At 36.5% G+C, this 22,444-nt stretch overlaps 1 protein-coding gene across 2 annotated transcripts; it reads right to left on the bottom strand.

Annotated features, from left to right (window-relative positions):
* Positions 1-3,122: 3,122 nt before the first annotated feature.
* On the bottom strand, positions 3,123-21,891 carry tdrd3 (tudor domain containing 3). Of its 2 annotated transcripts, XM_046857779.1 has the most exons (14): positions 21,666-21,889; positions 19,843-19,933; positions 16,853-16,918; positions 15,575-15,735; positions 10,558-10,699; positions 10,271-10,342; positions 10,004-10,153; positions 8,945-9,094; positions 6,758-6,929; positions 6,454-6,576; positions 5,108-5,991; positions 4,461-4,586; positions 4,144-4,266; positions 3,123-3,470 (listed from the first exon to the last, which is right to left on the bottom strand). In XM_046857779.1, exons 1-13 carry the CDS (start codon positions 21,701-21,703, stop codon positions 4,150-4,152), a joined length of 2,292 nt encoding a protein of 763 aa, XP_046713735.1. In that variant the 5' UTR covers positions 21,704-21,889; the 3' UTR covers positions 3,123-3,470; positions 4,144-4,149. The 2 variants fall into 2 exon arrangements, with proteins under 2 accessions (XP_046713735.1, XP_046713736.1); XM_046857780.1 differs by lacking the exon at positions 3,123-3,470 and having other exon boundaries at positions 4,143-4,281; positions 21,666-21,891.
* Positions 21,892-22,444: the final 553 nt, after the last annotated feature.

Here is a 22,444-nt window from a genome sequence, read left to right as displayed (position 1 = left end):
TTATCTACAAACCTAACACTAATAATGCATGTTTTTTTGGTGATATTTTCTATTTTAAAAGTTTACTTACATTTTGTAGAAGACTTTGTGAGCATACACTGCCTACATAATGGTGAAGTTCTCTCAGTCGCATAACAAGCTGTGTTTTTGTATTATTGACAAAAATATTGGAAAAAAGAGAGAGAAGGATCTTTTGTAGCTGCTATAACCTAAGTGATAACAGGAAGTAGCTTTGCTTCACAACAGTAGCTGTTGTTTCACAACATTTACATTCATTAGATGTGACTATGATGGAGAAATAGTATGACGTTCTTTAAAACAATACAAATTGCTGTGTCATAAAAGGAATAAAACACAACAGGATGTGCTTGTAATGTTGGGGCAGTAAGACTAACATTGCTTTATTGATTACTTTGGTAACCAAATGTTTTATTTACATTCGATTCTTGAACATTTAAGATGCTGCACTATTTAAAGGTGCCTGGTTAAAAGTAAGCAAATGTGCAAAACTGAGCCAAAATAGATTTTCCTCAAGTCTTCTAATAAAACATGAATTCAGATGAAGCCAAGAGTTCTAGCCAGGTATGTTAGGAATTTGTTTACATTGCTTAAACTAAAACACTAAAGCAAAAAATGCATTCCTTCTAAAAATGAGAATAATAATCAAAACACCCGTGTGATAATCTTGACAGACCATCTCAGTTATATAAGGGGAGTCTCAGTCAGTAGTGGCATGAGAAATAAGAAAGAAAGCAAGAAAAAAATGGCTGTCCTTAACACAGCATGATCAGCCAATTTTAAAAAACAAGCAGTAAGATGTAAAAGAAAAATACATGATTATTATTATTTTTTTTTAATAAATGCATTATTTATGGGTCACAACGTTCTTTCACTCATCTACCTGCAATAAAAGGGTCCAAAACATCGATGAAGAACAAAATGTTCAGAAAAGGATTCATGTCTGATGTTGTAATATTAATGTAATCATTAGTATCATTTATAAAGGCAGAATTGCTGCTTTAATCCAGCCCTGTTTCGTTTTTGTGTCTTGACTTTTTCAGATTAGCTAATATAATCAGGCTGAATCAGGTGCCACTGTGCCATCCTCTAACTGTGAAGTTAATGAGAGGCGATTAGGCCCAGCACACACACACACACACACACTCTGCAGTTAATGGGATTGTGTCAGAGGAAGCACAAGTGGACGGAAATTGCTTTGCAGCTCCCCAACAAGTTCTGCTCCACTAACACTTACCAGTATTACTGTTATATCCAGTTGGGTTTCTTTAAAATGTTTTTTATTCATAAATTTGTTAGGATAACCATACCAAATATCAAAATATATATATTTGTTTTAATATTAGAACTAGATAGATAGCTAGATAGATAGCTGCATCTATATTTTAATGTGACCAATGACCTTGATCACTGGTACAGGGTCATACATACATTTCAATCCCTAATTAGAACAACTGAAAGCAATCAAATTCAAAACAAATGCAAATATGCCATTAGCTTTCACATTTCACATTAGATTTACAATTTCACTCCGACATGCTTAGGTGAATCATTTTCATATGTGGAATCAGTTCTAAAGCTTTGGAGATGACTTCATTTACCATTCAATTACTCCTAAGTTTACTTACATTTTTAACTTTTATATTTTCTGTCATTTTATTTTATTTTATTTTATTTTTTTTTTTTAGAATCAACTCCCAGCACCTTATATAAACCACAAACTGCATAATGTAAACACAACATAAAAAAGATATAGATATAGCGTAACAGTTCGCGAACTTGAGCTGTAATGAAGATTCAAATGGTTTGCTTGTTCATTAGAATGAATAGATGGTGTGTTTAGGTTCAATTCATCAGAAGCGTTAGCCCCAGCTGCTTTCACCAGACGGACATTCATCTTACTCCGTCTGGAAACCCTGCTCTAATTTGTAGTTGCTAATGAGTGGAAATGTAAAGGTTTCACTACGAATGTCCGCACAGTGTCCATAATACAACACGTCAATAATTTAGACCTGCTGTATGTTACGAGGTAGTCTACTCCATCGCCAAAGCACATCATATGTATTTTCTCCATCCATGTTCATTCCTGGATGTAGAATGAGTGTGAAATGTGTCACGGTCTATCTGTTCTGCTCTTAAAAACCCAATCAGTCTTGGCCATGTGCCATCCATGGTTGAGAAGCTCCCCATAATGCCTATTGTAATGTGAAAAATGATCTCTCTTCAACACAGAGGTTCTCCGTTTCGACCAGATGCGATCGGTTTACGCGAGAGGAAAGCGCTTCGCCGACTTTGGCAAATGAACTTGGAGGGACTGCGCAAGCCTCAGATGTTCACTGATAAACAAAAGACATATAACACGGGTACGACAACAGGCCATCACAGTTATTACCTGTTAATAACTTTGCGCTCTATAAAGTCAATTACATCCGGAGCTGTTCTCCATTTAATCCTACAGGAAATCCTAATAAAAGTAAAGCTGAACTTTTTATTTATATCACACCTGGTTTGCCATGCAAGCCAAGCGTAAGTGATCGGGAACATGTGCAGGATTACAGGATGGTGCTGCCTTTTAAACATTGGGATGAAGGCAACAGATGGCTGGTGCAGGGCAGATTTGAGTCCTGTTGAATATTAACCGGTATTCAGTGCTCAGCGGTCGAGCGCTTACGCAAAAACAACACCGCAGCTGACAGGTGATTAAGCATCAGGTGTTTGGTGATACATAATATTAGACCCTTTTCTCTCTTGGATTATGCCGTAAAGAGTGGTACAGTTACTAAAACAAATCCTGGTGAAGGCCGTGTGTGTTCTGTGCTTTCCATCACATAATGCTACCTTAAAATAGTAATTTAGGACTAATGAGTAATTAGTGAAGGAAAAATAGTCAACTAATATAAAACTCTCAAAATAGTTTTCTTGACATGGAATAAAAAACTGATATAGTTCGGTTTAATTTTTAATAGAGTACTATGCTAGGAACTTTATCAGGTGGATTAAAAGAACTGTTACCACACATCATACACCTTTACTGGAATGATGCACAAGATGTGTAATAAGACATAGACAAAGATAAAAAAAAATAATAATAATAACCCAAAGTATAAGGTTGCATCGTTTTTATAATATAACCATGAACGATAATAATCGTCAACACATACAGCAGCCTTTTGCATTATCACATTAACACACGTGTGTGTGTGTGTATGTGTGTGTGTGTGTGTGTGTGTGTGTGTGTGTGTGTGTGTGTGTGTGTGTGTGTGTGTGTGTGTGTGTGTATGGATGCAGCTAGTGCAGCAAGCCCTTTCAGCTCTCTTCTTCTACACTTCACAGAGATAGAGACAGAGAGAGGACGGAGTTCGTCTTCCGCCAGTGTGTTCCGGTCGATTTATCTCAAGCCATAGTTTCGAATGAGATCAGGTTGTTTATTTCCCCCGTGTCCCTTTAAGTGCCTAAGGGAACAAACACAAATGTGGTTACATTGTTTACACTATTAAACTGTTTACAGTGTTACATTGTTTACAGGTTACTTTGTCTTCCTTACAGACAGCATTTTAGCAAAAAGCAAATGCTACATCCCAAATGTAGGTCCATCAGCAAAGACTTGTGGATGAGGCTTTTTGGTTTTTTTTTAATTAGTTTGTTTTGCACTAGAGTTTTATAACTCCTGTAGCTAATACTTACCTAAATCATCGAACTCTAACATCAAACAGCTTTGTGGAGTTGTTCAGTTTTTCAAACAGACTTGCTAATGTGAGTTCTGTTGCTGAATACACAGCTATCTATAAAAATCACCGAACAAACATCAAACAGTCTGTAGCTGTACCCTGAAGGTGAATTTTCATCAGACTCAAGCCTTGTCTGGACCAATACTAAATAAAATGAGTTAAAAAATTTTAATGAATTGCATTTTGGCAGAACTTGCAGGCTAAGCCCTTTTCCCAATAGTTTCCTGCTAGACATTTTTGATTTGAATAAAAATAGAAATAAGCGCTGCATTAATCAAATTAATGCTGTTAAAATGCATTTGCGTTTACACGTTTATTTCGACAGCCCTCGTTATAATACATTTTAGTACTTTAAAGTACCCCACAAATGTTTGTGTGCATATGTGTAGATGCTCACCAAACATCAGTCTCTTGCTCTCGGAGGCTGATAATACTGCTGTGTAGGTCGAGTGCGTCTGGGCTGGCCGTCTCCTCCCCGCCGAAATTCCAGAGAGGTCTCATAGTAAATGTCATCCTCATCCTATGCAAAAGACACCTAGATCAATAATAGCCATTAACACCAGTAAATCTACAACTGCCAAAACTTGCCTGTCAGGGCATGTATAAATGAAACTGAAGTCAGATTCGCATGACTGTGAATCAGATCAGCTCCACCTTTAGACTTCTTGGTATTTAAAGCTTGGTGATTGTGCATCATCATAATCATGTGCTCACCCATGTGTCCGCATGTAAAGGTTTGATATTTTGAAGCAAGACCTCCTCACAGTTGCCGTAGTCACTGAACACAACCACGGCTGTAGAGCCTGAGGGATGCACCGCATCAATCACAGCCCGGTAGAACTGCACACAGAACAACAACATGATTAATATTGGTTCAAATATTTGGTGACTATATATACATTTATCTAGTTTAAAAAGCAAAACAGAAAAAAAAACATTTTTAAAGCAAAACATCTATCTGGTGAAAAGCAAAACATTACATCTGTTGATCAGTTTAGAGGGAATCAATGTTTGGTTTTTTTATCAAATTCTCAGCTAAAGCAGTGTGACCTGATTTTTCAGATAATCTGAAAACGAACAGTACAAGTTCCTCAGAATTTAATGGTTTTATATCAGTGTCTAAGATTTCAAGAAAATAAGTTGATGTTTATTCTACTTCTGTGTTACCGAGTTTATTCTCACTAATGTAATTATTATCGGATTTAAGTCTTTGTAGGCGTGTCTCTTCGTAAGGAGTTGGTTCATGTTAGGGCTTGCCAAAATATAATAGATATAATACTAATGATACTCCTTAGAATAATCAAAGGGTGACTCATAGTATGACTCATAGTATCATCACATTAAAACGACATTCCACTGACCTTGTTGTCCTCCCAGTAAAGTGCAAAGCACTGGTCACCGGATTTCCAGTTTCTATGGTTGCCACTCTCCACTTGATATCCCATCTCTGACCCTCTGTGCCCTTTGATTGGTCCTGATCTCTTCTTGGGGGCGGAGTTGTAAAAACTGTTGTTCTTATAAGGTTGGCCTGATGTCTGTGGTTTGATGGGACCCGTGCGTCTGGGCTCTGAATCTCCATTCTGGATAAGCGTGTTGAGATTCCCGGCACCTTTAACGGTGTGTGTTTGCCCCCCTTCCTGTGTAGTTGTAGAGTCCTTCGACCCAGGAACATGGACAGAGTTCCAGTTGCCTGTTGTGTCAAAGTGGGCAGAGTTAGGCCTGTCTGGCCTACCTTTCCTCTTGCTGTGGGGTTCAGGTCTGTCCATCAAAGGCGATTCTAATGGTTTGGGTCCCAGTGGGCCGTTTGCTTGGTTCCTTTTAGACTGATCAAATACGCCTTCATGGTCCAGCTCTCTTACAACCCGGTCCCGTTTTGAACCCTGGTAAAAGTTTGCAGACTGACCCTGTTGACCTTTTGACCTCTGGTTACCTGCAGAGGTAGAGTTCACGGTTCCGCCCTTAGCATCTCGCCTTTCATCTTTCCGCTGATCTACTCCTCCTTTCCCTCTTTTCTCACCATCGTTCCATCTCTGTGGCTGTGAGGGGACTGACAGTTCAGCAGGGCTGGGTTTCGGAAAATCTGTATCTCTCTGGAAGCGTGGGGGTCGGTCGTTCCTCTGTGCCCTTCCCTCATTTCGACTAGGGTGCCTGATCTGAGGGGCTTCTCGTGCGACATGATCAGGATTTTGGATACTTGTCCTGCTTGGATGCTCCTGCGCTCTCTGTGGTGGATGTTTTTTTGTCTCTAGAAGTTTGATTAAAAGTGGAAAACTTTTAAGTGGCTCAAAAAAGAAAATCCATTAACGGAGATGTCACATGTTCAAGCTAATCTTTGGCTACAAAGGCATTTCTCCTACACGTTATGGCATGCATGTAAGATGCAATCATGCCTTATGTAAAGCAATAGATGTGGCATGTAGCAGCAGGCAGGGTTTTATATCTTATATATGACCAAGAACACCTGGTATAGTTTAATCACACTTTTTTTTAACATATACATATAAACATAAGTGTTATAACTAATCACGTTTACATATATCTATATAAAATATCTTATAATTCTAAATATTAATATAGATTTATATTAATATATTTATAATATAATATATATAAAAGCAAGGACAATAAATAAAAAGCTTTGTATCATACACACGATTTTACTACACTGGCCATTTCACTGCCATCAAATAATTCAAATTCCATTTACCATCAATAGAGAATGCTCCCATTTTAGACTCCAGGAAGTCGAAGAGAGTGCTAGGCCCCGAGGGTCTTGCTCCTCCATCCTCGTGATCATCCTGTCTGGATCTTCCTCGCCCTCTGCCTTTGCCTGACAGAGACAAGACCAGAACCATCAACCACCAACACCCGAAAAAAAATCGTATTAGTTTGAATCTATATAAAATGATATAAAATTCCACATATCTAAAAAAAAATACCATGTGAAGCAGCTTAGAGCACTATGGTAAATAAAATGCTCTTATTGGAAGCTAACTATATGATGATTCTACCTCTGGGTGGTGGGCGATTCTGCTCCACGGGTGCTGCTTTGCCCTCGTTGGCTCCTGCAAGCAGGGAGTTAAGTGCTGCCTCTACATTATTATTGTTGTCGAACAGTGCCTGCCTGGCTGCCTCTTTACTGAAACCCATCTCCATAATGTCCCTTAGAGCACGCTCATCCACCTGGAATTAAACAGAACACATGACGCCTTCAACAAACTGTGTACTAGAGATTAAGAATTGTATATAACAAAGCATAATGCATACTCTATACGCCGTACTACATACTGAATAATATGAAGTCTAATGCATACTACATTTAATACATATCTAGTGTACAGCGCAAAAATTAAGCTCATCAGCCGGGTGTCTTTGGTGTACTGGAAATTCACCTTCTGTATAAACTGCATACTGAATACAGTGTACTAAGCAGTGACTTCTATACACTTAGTTTCGATACTGCGTCCTATACTCCAACACAGTGCATATAGTACAACATAAAAATGTACATAATTTACATAATCTGGTTGTATTTTGGATAATCACATTGATTATAGGCTGTGTACCTGAATGTAGTGTTATACATAATTATTAGTGGTGCAACGGACCACAAAACCCACGGTTCGGATCACTTTGCAGTTTTTGAGTCACGAAGCGGATCTTTTTTGGATCAGCAAAAAAGTGGGAGGAGACAAATATAATTTGCTTTCCATTTGTTACAAGTAAAGTTACAGTTCCCACACATGCGATTTAAATCGTATAGGAGGCTTTTCAAGTTCTTCTGCTCTTCCACTAACCGTTGTGGTTGACTGTCATGTTCACATGAACACATGACTGCTCTGTACAGTTACTTATAAAGCAATACCGACAGGAGAAAAAATAAAATAAATAAAAAAATAAAATTCAGCGATTAATCTGCGGTTTACGTCTTTGCCGAACTGTGAGTCATGATCTGTTGCACCCCTAATAATTAGTATTACATTCAGTGTACTGCATACTTTATACCAGTCTGTTGTGTACTTTGTTTTACTATTAATACTACAACATACTTTACAATTGTTTTATATACTGCACAGTAAATATTGTGTTCAGTATACGATATACTGTATACATACTGTACACTACACACTAGGCATTCGGTTTGGATCCATGATTAAATGGAGTATGTAAGAGTATGTACAACTTTGAGCATACATTATGTATACAGCACACACATGTAGAAAACAAAATGCAATTCATAGTATGTCGTATACAGAACACGGTATTTAGTGTGCAGTGTATAATACCTGCTATAAAGTATGTCGTAGAATGAATAAAAGAAGAAAATGCGCATAACACATGCTTTGTACTACACAGTGGGTTACGTGAACTTTGATTCGTGTTCAGCATACGAAATACTTTGTATTGTATTCTATATACTGCGCACCACATAATGAGTGCAGTGTTCTATACCAGCGGTCCCCAACCCTTTTTTAATATAAAATAAAATGATACCACCGCCATAAAAACTGTTATTTACTAAATATAATAATAAATGTGAATGCACTGTGTTGTTGTTTGTTCATTTTGCTTGTTTGTTAGCAGTAATGTATTATGTGTTAGCGGCCGGAGCAGCCCATTTAAGAAGGTAGCAGATGTTGGTAAGACATGTGACCGAGGCATCTTGACATGCATCAAGAGTGAGTCATAGACAGATGTGCCAGAAAGAGTCCGGTAATTTTCCAAAATAAAACATCGTTCAGAATCAGATAATAAATAAAACGGAAATATTGTAAGTTATAAATTCTTTCTGTGCATCCCGGTACCAACTGACATCTGTGCCGGTCCGTGGCCCGGGGCTTGTGGTATACACTACAGTGTACTGTACAAACTACAGACTCTGATTAATTAGGCGTAAAATTGTATGCTTAATGTATCATTTTGAACCCAGCCACTACGCTTTGTTGTAAGTTTCTTGGAAATGTTTGTTCCCAAAACTAAAAAAAACCTTTCATGTAAAAGCACACTACAAATGGTTTCGCATCCAGAGAAACAATTTGAGAGAAATACCATTGCTAATCATCATCATCTTATTTCTACAAAGTACCATAGTTTTTCTCACCAAAGCCTTTCTGATTAAACAAACATGGTAATATATCATACATTGTTTTTTTATTATTTGTTTGTTCGTTTTTTTGAAATGTGATGCCAACTCATACCAGCTCTCGATACACTCCCTCAGGCTTGCTCTCAGTTCCACTTTTATCTCGCTCCTCTCTTTTTCTCGGGTAAGTGTCTCGGTTCTTGGAAGTTGTACCCGGATTGGCAAGGTTGCTCCCTGCAATGCCTCCACCACCAAACGTTCGTGTCTGCACACAAGCAGAGGCAAAACATAAATTGTTATCAAAAGATTGTAGATATGCACAGAAAAAAGCCAGTATTTCACACAGCTCTATACAGAACACAAATATAGGATATATTAATATAAAAACAGTAAGTGATGGATGGCAGAGTGGAATAATCATTCATTTCCCTAACATAGAAAATTACATTTTTCATTATTCATTTCAAATCAATTTTTTTTTGTCTTGCGTGAGAATTATTAAGCTCACTCAGAGCCTAGAGCTGAAATTATACAAACAGACAACCCAATTACTTATTACATTTATAAGTTTTTGGCTGCAAAAATCTCAGCAAGTAAATGAATTAGATTTGCTGAACCAGAAAGCAGCTTTAATATTTCTACATTTCCAAAAGATTTCAGACAGCATCAAGTCAGAGAAACGAGACAGAATAAAGTCTCGCTGTGGCTGCATAAAATATTTATCTAAATTATGCTGCAATTAACCGCTGCTTTAAAAGCTCCCTAAACTCTAATGTATGTGAGTGTTATGAAAACACAGTATTATTTATCAAGTGAGTGTTTTATTAAAAACTAATACTTGTTAGTTTTTTTTGTGTGGAAATGTAATTGACTATAATATTTATCAGATTTTTATAAATTCAACCGAATCTGTAGGATGTGGTTGGATTTATTGACATTAGTTTGAACTATCTCTGGCCTTTAGAGGGTGAGCAGTTTACAATAATTGAAAAACCTTAATTAATAATAAAAAAAAATTATAATTGTGTTATGGATAAACTGTTGTAAGAAAATATAATTAACAGGATCGTGCAGCCGCATGATTACTTATTCCCAATAATAATTTTTTCTTCTAAAGACTACATCTTGCACAGTATAATTCCCCCCCCAAATATTTTCTACTTATTCCCCACACCTCTTTGCTTTTGGCTACTTCAGCAATAGCAGCGATCCTCTGCTTCTCAAACTCATCGTTTTCGTTTGCAGTTTTGGAAACATTGCTGCTTTGTAGGGTTTTCTTCTGGTCCAGGGTTTTACTGTCCACCTCGTCCTTACGCAGACATTTCTGAAAACGGAAAAACACCGATAAGATTCTTGTTTGAATGATCAAATAATCAATCGCCAAAGTCTTCAAATAATGTGTGCAAATAGGGTTCTTAAAGATCACTGGTTTAAAGCTTACCTGACCGAAGGGCAAAAACGGAGGTGGGCCGCCCTCCGCCCCTATATTAGTTCTGCTGTGCTTTGCCAGACTCTGTCAAAAGATGAAAATCAAACATTTTAGAATATCTTCAGGGTGGTAACAAGTCTCCCAAGTGTTTTATTTCTTACTTAATGAATTGATTATATGAGTAGTTAAATAATTAAGCAAGCAGCATAACAATTCTATGCATGTAATGCCTAAACTACCAAAAAAAGTTTTTTTATTACTTATTACTCATACATTGACATTTTTCTCCAGAAGCTCACCCTTTGCAGCTCCCATTTCTCAATCAGGTGATCCACTTCCCCCCCGAGGACTGCGATCTTGCAATCATCTAACAGCAGAAAGCCGTTTTTCACCGGCACTGTGCCCAGGAGTTTCAATTTGGTTCCAGGTGGAGTGTTCAAACTGCAAGTAAAATGCACATCACAGAAAACCTCAGCTGCATGGGTTTTGGACTCTTGAGATGATGTTTAAAGCAAGAAGAATGTAGACTTCTTAGAAACTGATGAAGTAAAAATGTGTGTAAAATGCAAATACATACATTCTTGACTATAAACAGGTGTCAGAAATGGCAGACCTAAAAAAGCTCTATTAAACACTTTTAATTAAATACAAGCAGTGCGATTCTTAAAACAAAAATTTTAAAATTGCTCTTAGTGCTTAGACATTCCCCAAAAAGTGTTCACATGCACAAGGCAGGTAACTGACACTCAGAAGCAAACACTAGCTGCCATTTTTCAGCATAGAAGAATTCACAGATGCCCACGATTTGCTAGTGTCATTCTGACTGACAAGAGAGAGAGAGAGAGAAAGAGTGTGTGGGTTTGGTTGTGTGTGTGTGTGTGTGTGTGTGTGTGTGTGTGTGTGTGAGAACCCCTTTCACCTGCAAAGCAAAGGCAATTTCACTCTCTTCGAACCACCGGTCACAGATGGCATCATCAGAATTCGAACTTACTATATCCAGACAAGATAGCCAACACTCACTTTGGATGTGTGGTTGTCTAGTTTTGAGAACATCTCCAATAAAATATCAATCTGCTTTTAAAGGGCTTTTCCTTACAGGAAGCACAACAAAAATACAGCTCATGAACCCTTATTCAAGAACATTCCTAACATGTTTGGTAAAAAATGGGACTTCTGTAAACTATATTAGTAGTGTATGATTGATACTTTGGCTTTTGTAGATCGGTATTTTTTATAATTTTTTTTCTTTCAATTAAAGCAATCTTAAATGGACGTTAGCTTAAAAGCTAGCTGCCTCTGCCAGGAGCTTAAGAATTCAACACAGACAGGACAAGATAATAACCACAGAAATATTAACAACAACATAGAAAAGGGTATAGAACACAAAATTAATTTTACCTTAGTCTGCAAAAATAATAATATAAACCTGAACTAAAGAAAATGTCATTCTGTCATTCTGTACATTCATAATAAAAATAAGGGTGTCGATACATTTTGGAACACCGATTATTATGAAAAATGACTCATTACTATATTTACAATGATGTGTTTAGAAACTGTTAAAACAAAGCCTTACAGCATCTCCAAATGATACAACCCAAACAACAAGAAAGAAAAACATAATTTAAGACATGCATGATTTCACAAAGGGTGCTAATAATTCTGGAGCACACTGTGCTAAAAATGCAACCTCAATTTACAAACATGAGGCGGTCAACCGGTCTATTTTAAGTATATAGTCATGGTGCATTCCTTCCAACCCCAGTGTGTTCCAGGATTACTGGCAGTCTTTGTGGGAAAATGTGGACAAACTTGATTAACCAAAAACTACAACGAACACACGATAACATGCCAGATTCAGCAGTCATTGTCTTTTACTGCCTATTCCTAAAGGTAAACCAACCGCTACCCCAAACCCCATTTCTAAATTGTACATCAGCTGTGCAAGTTTAGATTCGAAGCCAGCCGTCTGATTTTAATTAAAGTGAACTTATCGAAGAGAGAGAGAGACAGTGAGTGCAGCTGAGAGAGAGAGAGAGAGAGAGAGAGAGGGAGAGGGAGAGGGAGAGAGAGAGAGTAACTCAATTTCCCCCTCACAAGCATACCAATAAGCCATAAGCCAGAGGAGATGAGGAGTGGTGATTACACCAAAAAATGTTTTCTTCAAATGGCTGTTAAATTTGAGTGTGGTACGGTACACTTTAGCACTCATCCTAAAATCATCCCCTTCATCCCCCACACAACTCGGCTGGTCTCCTCTATGATCAGGTCGAGTTTTTCTGAACATGCGTGTTCGAAACGAGGACTGGGGCAGGATTTGAGTCTCTGAAGCGTAACTGATGCGCTAGTGCTCCAATTAGAGTCATCTTCCTCTCAGCCATTTCCAGCTGCGGCACAGAAACGAAACCAAAAAAAAAGAGGGTGAAGGAAGTGTGGTCTGAGTGGTGTGCTTGGCTTACCTGCTACACAACAGCACTGAGAAATTACATCTACAATGATTCTCAGTATTTCAGAGACTTTTATAAAAAATGTTGCCATCATTGCAAAATACATAAAGGTCCAGCAGTTTTTGCTACTTTGTGCCATAAAGGTTTGTGTTTCTTTTTCTTGAATGTTTTTACACTGTCAAACCCCAGATCAATCCAAAACAGCATTTGTTCAACTAAAAGAACAATATATTTAATTTTTCTGCTTTCTATGCAAAAAAAAAAAATAATTACAAATAAAATAATCTAAATTTTGCAAATACTTTTGCAAAATGAGGGTCCAGACTGCTGGACAACTGGATGCTGAATTGTTCTCTAGGTCATAAACTCTCATGTTTCATTTCTTATAAAATTTAAAGTAGGACATAATTCATCGGAAATTCAAAGTGTCTTTACACTAACGTGCACATGATCATAAACGCTAATCATTTTTTATTTTCATGGCACATTAACATTTAGTGACATTCACAAAATGCCAGAAAATGAAAAGCTTACAGTGCTGAAAGAAAACAATACAAAATTCCAACCAAATGATGAAAGTACGCATCAGCCGCTGCAGCGCATCCACACAATTCCTCCTCTTACAGGATTTTTGCTTTTAGTGAATTTGCTAGTTTCGTGTGTCTTCATTTATGGAATTTGTTGGGGCTTTGACTAAACTGAGTTTCAGAAGATTTTCGTTATCAAATGTTTGTGATTAAAATAAATAAGCGATTCAGTGGTCACTGTGTAATCCGTATATAAAATCCCAAATCACAATCAAGGTTCACGTTAGAGAATTTACACAAATTATACACAAAATGTAGAATATGGAAGTTTATCTTCTGGACAAAATTTCCATTCTAAGATCTGTGCGAAAATTTATTCGTATACATTTCAAAAAAAAAATTATCTTCATATCATTAAATTTTCACCAACAAAATTTTTCCTAATTTTGCAACACAATTCACATTCACAAAAAAAAAAAGGAAATATCTCGGCTAAATGCAATGAGTTACGAATGTGTGAAATTTGATTTCAATTTTAAGCGCATAAAAATCCCTCCTAGCTTTACCACTGCCTCTTTTTAAAAAAAGAAAAAAAAAGGGGAAGCCTGCTATAACACTGGAAGGAGAACAGTACGATGTATTATCTCCTGGCCCTGAGGAGAGAGACAGGGATGGATGGAGAGTGAGAGAGAGGGAGTGCATGCATAAAGAGAAGTCTGTTCCTCAGACAAGCATAGTAGCACAGTGCTCCAGTCTCCACCTGTACCAGCTGGAACGAAGCCACGCCACCGGCTGGTGCCAGAGCGCAGCGGTAAATAAGACAGGGAAATGGAAGAGGATTGTGTAGTGGAAAAGAGGTGAAACAAGTTAAACGAAAGTGAGGTGAGGAGGCCAAAGGGTCACTGTCATCTGCGTGATGCAGCTCAGGAACACAAACAGGTCTTGCATGCTGATATCAGATTTCCTTCACTTGCATCTATTGAGATCTGAATAACATGGCTGTCAGTAAAGCAGAATTTTCCCACCTCTGCCTAAAAACCTAAAAACCAAACCCCCACACATGAGGCAACAGAGCTGTATTTGAAATCAATTCTTCAGTTTGATCAATTAAAACAAATACAATACAAAACAACCTGCAGTCATGACTACATGACAACAATTTGACCAACTCACTGACAAATGCATAATAAAAAACAAGAGTATGATCATGTAAGTAGGGGTAAAACACCAGAATATGTTGTTATTAGTTACACAGGCAGCACCCCCACACCCAAATGAATAAATACTTAATATTTATTTATTTGCCCCCTCCTGATCCGGTCAAGTTATTCTTTTACAATTTGAATAAAAATATATATTTTTAACATAGTTTGGTGGTGTTAATTTGCATATTACAAAAATTAACCTTTTTTTAAATAAAGTCTGAAAAAAACTGTTCATTTTTTTAACCCCTTTTGGGTAAAAATAACAGCTTGACTGCAGTTTCATGTCGTTTGTCAGGTCTGAGGCGATCATGAGGGCTGTTCTTTTGATAAAAGTTTAAACATCTGTACTTTAGGGCTCAATGCTTTGTATGAATGATGAAGTTAGATGAAGTTCATCAGCCAGTTAAGCCTAATTACCAGTCCTAAGCTAATGTACTTATTCAGTGTCTCTCGAGTCAAATCCATTGAGTTTTGCCCTGTGGATATAATTGAGCTAATTATCTCTGAATCGCTTTGCACATGTGAAAGTCATAACTACGTACAACTTGCATGACATTTATCCACGCACTTAACAGCATCATAATTTTTCTATGTGAGTAATGAACTTATCAAAATTATTTACACAAGATGTTGAATGGGAAATTGATTTCAAGCCACGGTCAGAACACTTGTCTTTGTGATAGTAATGATGATGATCTGTCATTCTGTAAGAATTCACCAGAAGTAGACTTGAATTCACTGAAAATGTACTTTATCATCAGGGTGTCTCCGTGGCAACACACATGGCAAGGCATTAGGTGTCTACAAAGCACGAAAAAAACTGCAGGAACGATTACTGAAATGTTTTTATGTAGCAGTTGTAATGTTATTCATATTCATGTTAAATGTGTTTTATACATGGAGTTAGGTTACATCACCAACCTCTAATATGGCCCTGGCCACCATTTATAAAAATTAGGTAGGAAACCCACATTCTATGAAATTTGATGAGGATTTTTCTTTCTTTTGCAGGTAACCATTAATTTAGCACAACATCTACAAATAACACTAACTTATATGACGTTATCTTAAGAGCAACATTAAGCATTGTGGACATGGATCTGGATTACATTTTGCAATAATCTGTAAAGATCTCACCTAATTTTTGACAGATGTTTAAACTCCAGCCCTGCGCACGTGGTCTGTCCGTCAGTCATTTGGAGGCGGAGCATTCTGGGAGCAGCCTGGGACTCCTCATGTTCTTTTGGGGCAGTGACATTGCGTATCTTAAGCACCTGAAGGACACACGGGCCCTTCAACTGACCAAAAAACAAAACAAAATAAACAATAAAAAAAGTTATTTACAAAAAGTCAATTACAAAGAAGCTGCAACTTGGATTTCAATTGACAGCATTATAATTCTCAATGAAACATGACATGTATAGACATGTACAACATAATACAAATTATTATTAGTTACCGAAGGTATTAATCGTTCATTAATAAATAAAAAAATGATCTACCACTACTGTGGATTTAGAGGAATAAAACACCTCACCTTCATGCCAATAATAAAAACTAATCAGCTCCAGGAGGGTAGCAGTAATTCTGCTTCATGTTGCAACACGTCGTTAAACCACCCTGCTCTTAATAATCGTTTTATTTAATGGCACATGACAAAAGATATTTCTCATTTAAACCATGCAGGCTCTTGTTTATGAAATCTGATAACTTTTTTTTCTTCCTGTAATGTTGCACTCAGTTGGCTCAAACTCAAGAATGTGAGATTTTTTGAACGTGATAAGTGTTGAAAAAAAGCTGAATTCCCACACCCCTGCACTGTGTCTTCATTTTTTTTTTTCATTCATTAAGTTATTACTTAAATTACAAACCAGACAGGTTTATTCAAATGCAAAATGTATTACAATTAAATGATTCAAATCTATCCAATGCATAAAGACTATTTCTGTATAATTCTTACTTTATGGAGCATGCCTCTGAAATACAATTCTTTTTCCAGAAATTTGTAAAAAATCATCTCAAGGCAGTTTTTTTTTTTACTCTGACACCATGGCTGGATTAGTCTTGTGTGAATGGACAGACTGTACAATTACAAACAGCACTTCCTGTCCGAATATTCCACACATCTGGCAAGGTCTTGTAACTTCTACATGGAGTCAGGGTGAACATGATCCAAGTGCAGTCATGCATTTCCTGTAATCTCACTCCTTCATGGAAGGAGGAAAGACGACTGCTTAAAACAAACAATCCACATGATATCTTCTCCACATTACTACAGGGACATCTAGTGGCCACTCTGCTATAGTGCTGGAATAATACAAACACTCGATCACAGAGACGCACACAGAGACGCACACAGAGACGCACACAGAGACGCACACAGAGACGCACACAGAGACGCACACGTAAGTTTACCTCATCTACTCTGCCACTGTTGATATCAGCAGGTAGAAAACCTTTTCCAATAGATCTCAGGTCAGTCTGTATGGGAGAAACATAATCCACATTTATCTGTTTGTTTGTTTTTCTTTAATCTTTCATATACATTTTTCCCATTTTTTTCTATGTCAGATTCTATGGTTATGGTAATGGAAAAAGCCAGGTTTAGTTATACAAATATAAAACTAAGATATGTTAAGTTACTTTTATTATTATTATTATTATTATTATTATTATTATTATTTTCAACCTTAGAACTAAATATCTGTAAACTTGATTTAAAATCTTTTTCATATGTATAAACAGAATGAACATGTTTCTTAAAGAGGTATAAATATTACAGGCAAAATATTGTTAATCTTCAAGGCACATGGCAATTGTGATTATCTATATTGATAATACAGTGAGGAAAAGAGAAGATCTGTGTGGAGGAGTGGGCCAAAATCCCTCCTGCAGTGTGTGTAAACCTGGTGAAAAACTACAGGAAACGTTTGACCTCTGTAATTGCAAACAAAGGCTACTGTACCAAATATTAACATTGACTTTCTCAGGTGTTCAAATACTTATTTGCAGCTGTATCATACAAATAAATAGTTTAAAAATCATACATTGTGATCATTACACTGCGATGACAATTTCAGACCCCTCCGTGATTTCTAAGTGGGAGAACTTGCAAAATAGCAGGGTGTTCAAATACTTATTTTCCTCACTGTATATATAAGTCACCTAAAAGTCACAAATCACAATTGCCATGTGCCTTGAAGTATTTTACTACTAATCATACCCCAGCGCTAGTGAATTATTAAAATAACTCCTGTTATGTTGAAACATGTAATCGCAGATATGTTCAAGTTCTCTGTAAGGAAATGTATTTATTTAAGAAGAAGTAAGTCCTTAATTTCCTCAGGTCCGGAAACTCAGATCCATTACATGCTCTAAAATCAACCTAAAAGACCCCCCTCGTTTGTATCAAAGCTGTCAAAATCTTACCACCACTTACCAATCATAATAAATTATTAAATACAGTAATCCCCTGCTTTACCGCGGTTCGATTATTGCGCCCCCGGATGTTTCGCGGAATTGCATTTGCCACATAACTACTTAGTTTGGCTGATTTCAGGCTCTCTCACAGATAGCACCAAAGACCAAAAAACATATAGGAAATAGTTTTTATGAAGTTTTATGACAAAATAATTAAATGTATTATTAAAAGTATAATTAATTATAAATTAAAGTAAAATTTTAATACAGTACAGAAAGTAAAGGACGTAGGATGCTTCACCCAATAAACAGGCAGAGAAACTACACATGGGCTACTACAGAACTGTATACTGTTGAGTACATGCACTCACTATAAATGTGATTGTGTACTGTATTTCTACCAAATTACACAAAATTCATCTTGCTATATTCTTGCAAATGTTTTGTGTGGGTTTAAAGTGGCGTCTGTTTATCACGATTTTTTCGTTTATCGTGGGCGGTTTTGGAACGTAACCACCGCGATAAACGTGGGATTACTGTATTATGATATATAATACAATACTTAAAATAGTATTCAAATACAATTTATATTTCAAATATATAAACAATATTCAAATCCAACTCTACAATTACCATACCATGTAAAAAGTAAAGACTCTAAGCTTTAATCCAAAATAAAACTACTTTATTTGGACTCCACACATGGCCTTCATACACCAAGGAATCACTTTTTAATAGTCAAAAATACGATAACTACAGACAAACCACATAACCAAAGGCACAACACAACCACACATTTGAGACATCGACACAACACTAAAAACCATCTACGCAACATGCTAACAACCTCACCAGCACTACTTCTACTCCTTGCACACGCACACACACACACACACACACACACACACACACACACACACACACACACACACACACACACACAAACACACACAAACACACAACTACTATATCGGGTTTAATGTATTGTCTTTTCTATTGTTTGTCTCATCGAGTGTCCTTGTCCGTCATATCCTACAACATCCACTCACACAGAGTACAACACATTCATACATATAACTAAAGCTCAATAAATAATGGTTCTCTGATGTAGGGGGTTAAAACTAAATAAGGACAGAGTTTTTATAGTCCAAGTTCTTTAACATGTCTCTGAAAAAGTCTTCAGTAACACAAATTAAATGGATAAAACAGAAGACAAAAGGATGTGCTGTTCCTTGATGATGATAAGAGATGGTATGGTTTGTTACAGCACAACACTGCTACCATGCTGAAGATTATTTTCCTACAACACTGAAGTGTTTCTACTACCCTTATACAACAGCAAGTGTTTAATTCTTCATTTATAAATAATAAAAAAAATAATAAAAGAAAACACTAATTAACATTTTCTGACAATAGGACAATTATACCAGAGCAAAGAAAAGGCTCAGGAACACACACACACACACACACACACACTCCTCCTCTGATAGCCATCTTAATTTTTTTTTTTTTGTCTATTGTAATAATATAATGCAAAGCTTCCTAATTTCTGCACTTCAGTAATCTGCACTACCTGCTACATTCTATTGAATTATGTTGACATTTTCACGCTAAGTTTATTATACACTCAAGAGTTCCTGCTTAACAACCTTAAACATTTTTCAAAGTGTGCGAAACTATTAGGAGTGTAACGATGAATTCTGATGCAAGAAAATCATCGAAAAAATCTGCATCCTGTAATTATAAATCTAATTCACACTTTTTTTTTTTTTTTTATAAGGACAGAAACATACACACTGAGAACTATGATTCAAAAATGAAAGGTTTTCAGTCAGGATTTTTTCATTCACATTTTGTTCAAAATAATACAAGAATTTAATCGAATCATAAATTGAACTGAACTGTAACTGGGGTATATCCTTAGACACCACTCATTACTAATATTCCATAACTATTACAGACTTTTCATATGCACACAGACTTACATTTAATGCTACATTGATGACATCATTGACTACTGCCTTTTCTTTCTCTGAAGAGCCTTTGCACTCCTCGATTCCTTCATCTGTCAGGTACCTAATAGGAAGAAAAACAGAAATCTGTCAATCAGAAGATCGGTTTACGCAACAGCACATTCAGTTCAGAAACATTAATGTGTTTTTTAGAGCCTGTATACTTAGTAAGCATGGGATATTTAGTAGGAAAAACATTGACCCTGTATCCAGTATCAGAATTAGATGTTAAGTAGGTCATGTGATAATAATCGGAGGCAATTGTGTTATTATAACAACACTGAGTAGTATATAAAGCTATCGAGAAACTATCAAAACAATTGGAAGAGGATCAGTGATCCTAAAAAATTTTTTTTTTTTAAGCATCCGGAGCAAAGTAATATCAGAGATGTTAGGAGTTACTCTGAAGAAGTACAAGAAGAAGCTGAAGAAGCTCAGCTGAGAGAAGCTGTTAAGCAAAAGGTGGTTGGGGGACAACAACCACGAAGAGAAAAAAAAAAATATGAAAAAAGAAAACACTGAACAAAGCTGGATTTATTACTGTAAAATTTTCTTTGAAATAAATAAAAATAATAAAACAGGCATTAGAAATCCTGTTGAAACCCAACTCAGCTCATCAATCAAAAAGACACCATCTCCACTGTGTGTGAAGCATGAGGGTGGTAGCATCATGTTGCTGACATGACAAGTGGGGCATAGGATGAGGTTACAGGTTCAAGCTCTAATAGCTTGTCTAAAGACGGCAGATAGTGGGTTATGAACCAAAAATATTAGGATCCAGATGTACAAAGCTGATCACAGAAGAGTTGCAGCTGCTATTACAGCAAATATTGATCATGTGGAGAATGAATCCTCATGCCATCAACAATTTGCAAACCAAAAAAATCTGATTCTTTTGTTTGAAAAATAAAAGTGAAGGAAAAAAAGAAAAGAAAAAGAAAGTTATTCCAGATTATAAAATGCACGTGCCCCAGTCCTGATATTTGCCAAATATTTTTATTTTTGAAATTCTCTACTTTTAAAGCAAAACTAAAAACCCACTTATTCACCAAAGTCTTTGTTGTGTAGTAGAGGGTGTGTTTAGTCGCCTGTTTCTTAACGTTTATTTTAATTGTTGTGTTTTAATGCTTATTTTATTTCCCTTCTGTTTTAAGTTCTTACAATTTACTTCTTTTTTTATGATAGATATTTTACTACTTTTATGTTAATTAAAATGTTGTTACTATTTTGCACATTGGCTCTTGCACTTTTTTCAGCACCTAGGTTCTACCTGGTAGATGTTAGGTGCAATATAAATAAAGATTGATTGATTGATCCGGTGTATTAATACCAGTAGTAGTAAATTAGCTGACGTTGCTAACTACTAGCTAAGATAAGCGCGCTCGCTAGCAGATTCGCTTATTTAAACTACCACTTTAGCCAGTTAGCTGTGGTCTTAATAGATTAACGGCATACTGATGCTCGCACCGCTTCCCTCATTCAGTTCCTGATTTATTTATTACCGTCATTTGAAGCTTTAGGTAGCATTACACAGCTAGCTAGTAACCAGTTAACCCTCTGTATGCTTCCCATCCGTATTCAGTTGCCGCAATCTGATTGGAGAGTGCAAACCCTCCTCCTGTGCTTGGATTGGCTCACAAGTTCACAACTCAACCATGCAAGGAATTCTAGCCAATCCTAATAAAGGAGGCGGGATCTCCCGTATTACGGGTGCTGCTATGACAACAGCGCGCTGCTGTTTTCAACGCTTTTTTTAGTTGTTTGCTAGCAGAAGCTAACTCGTAGTAAATACTCACCAGCCTTCTGTACCGAGCGCTGAGCTCAACTCCATCATCTTTCAGCTCGTGATAAAATGTCTTGTTGAAAGCGCGCGGTTTATCTGAGCAGCGGTTTTGTCATCCTTCACAGTAACACCGTTCGCAACTGTTCACTAATAGTAACAGTCTAACACCACAGACGCGCTCCGAAACTTCTGTACCGTCATAGGTCAAAGGTGAAGTTTTCCGGTTCCGTCACAAGGGGGGGCTGCTGCTCAATTCCACATGGCAAAGTGCACTAGATCAGGTTTCAATTAAACACTACGGAATGAGGGGGAAGAAATGCAAAACATAAAATTGCGTGTCGTTTTATTTTTATTAACGCAGTTTAATCATTAACATTTGTGATAATCGACATTTGAACAATTTACATTTAAAAACAATATAAATTAAAAACCTGCTTGGTTAAATAAATACATAAAATAATATTTTAGGCTATTTTAGACAAATAAAATAGAATAAATCAGATGAATGCAATACACATTTTTATTATGTTGATTAAATTGAGTAATCAATTAAATTCACAAGATATGTTCTACTTAACTGTTCTAATTATTTCAGCATACTTTTAAAAATCCCTTAATTTCCTCAATGATGTGCTTTTTGAACATCACATACTACATTTAATCTCCATTTACTGTCATAATAAACTGACATAATACATTTTAAAGTGTGGTTTTTAAGGCGTGTGTGTGTGTGTGTGTGTGTGTGTGCGCGCGCATGTATTTCTTGTTCTTGTGTTTTATTCATTGCTAAAT

This window comes from Silurus meridionalis, chromosome 9, assembly GCF_014805685.1.
Source record: "Silurus meridionalis isolate SWU-2019-XX chromosome 9, ASM1480568v1, whole genome shotgun sequence".
NCBI lineage: Eukaryota > Metazoa > Chordata > Actinopteri > Siluriformes > Siluridae > Silurus > Silurus meridionalis.
The sequence above is the reverse complement of the archived record's forward strand: the minus strand, read 5'-3'. Positions and strand labels throughout refer to the sequence as shown.

Coding starts and splice junctions, on each gene's coding strand:
- tdrd3 (XM_046857779.1), bottom strand. CDS start 21,703: ATGATGGAGTTGAGCTCAGCGCTCGGTACAGAAGGCTG. Junction 6,577..6,757: donor GAATCGCCCACCACCCAGAG/GTAGAATCATCA, acceptor TGTCTCTGTCAG/GCAAAGGCAGAGGGCGAGGA. Junction 5,992..6,453: donor GGGAGCATTCTCTATTGATG/GTAAATGGAATT, acceptor TCAAACTTCTAG/AGACAAAAAAACATCCACCA.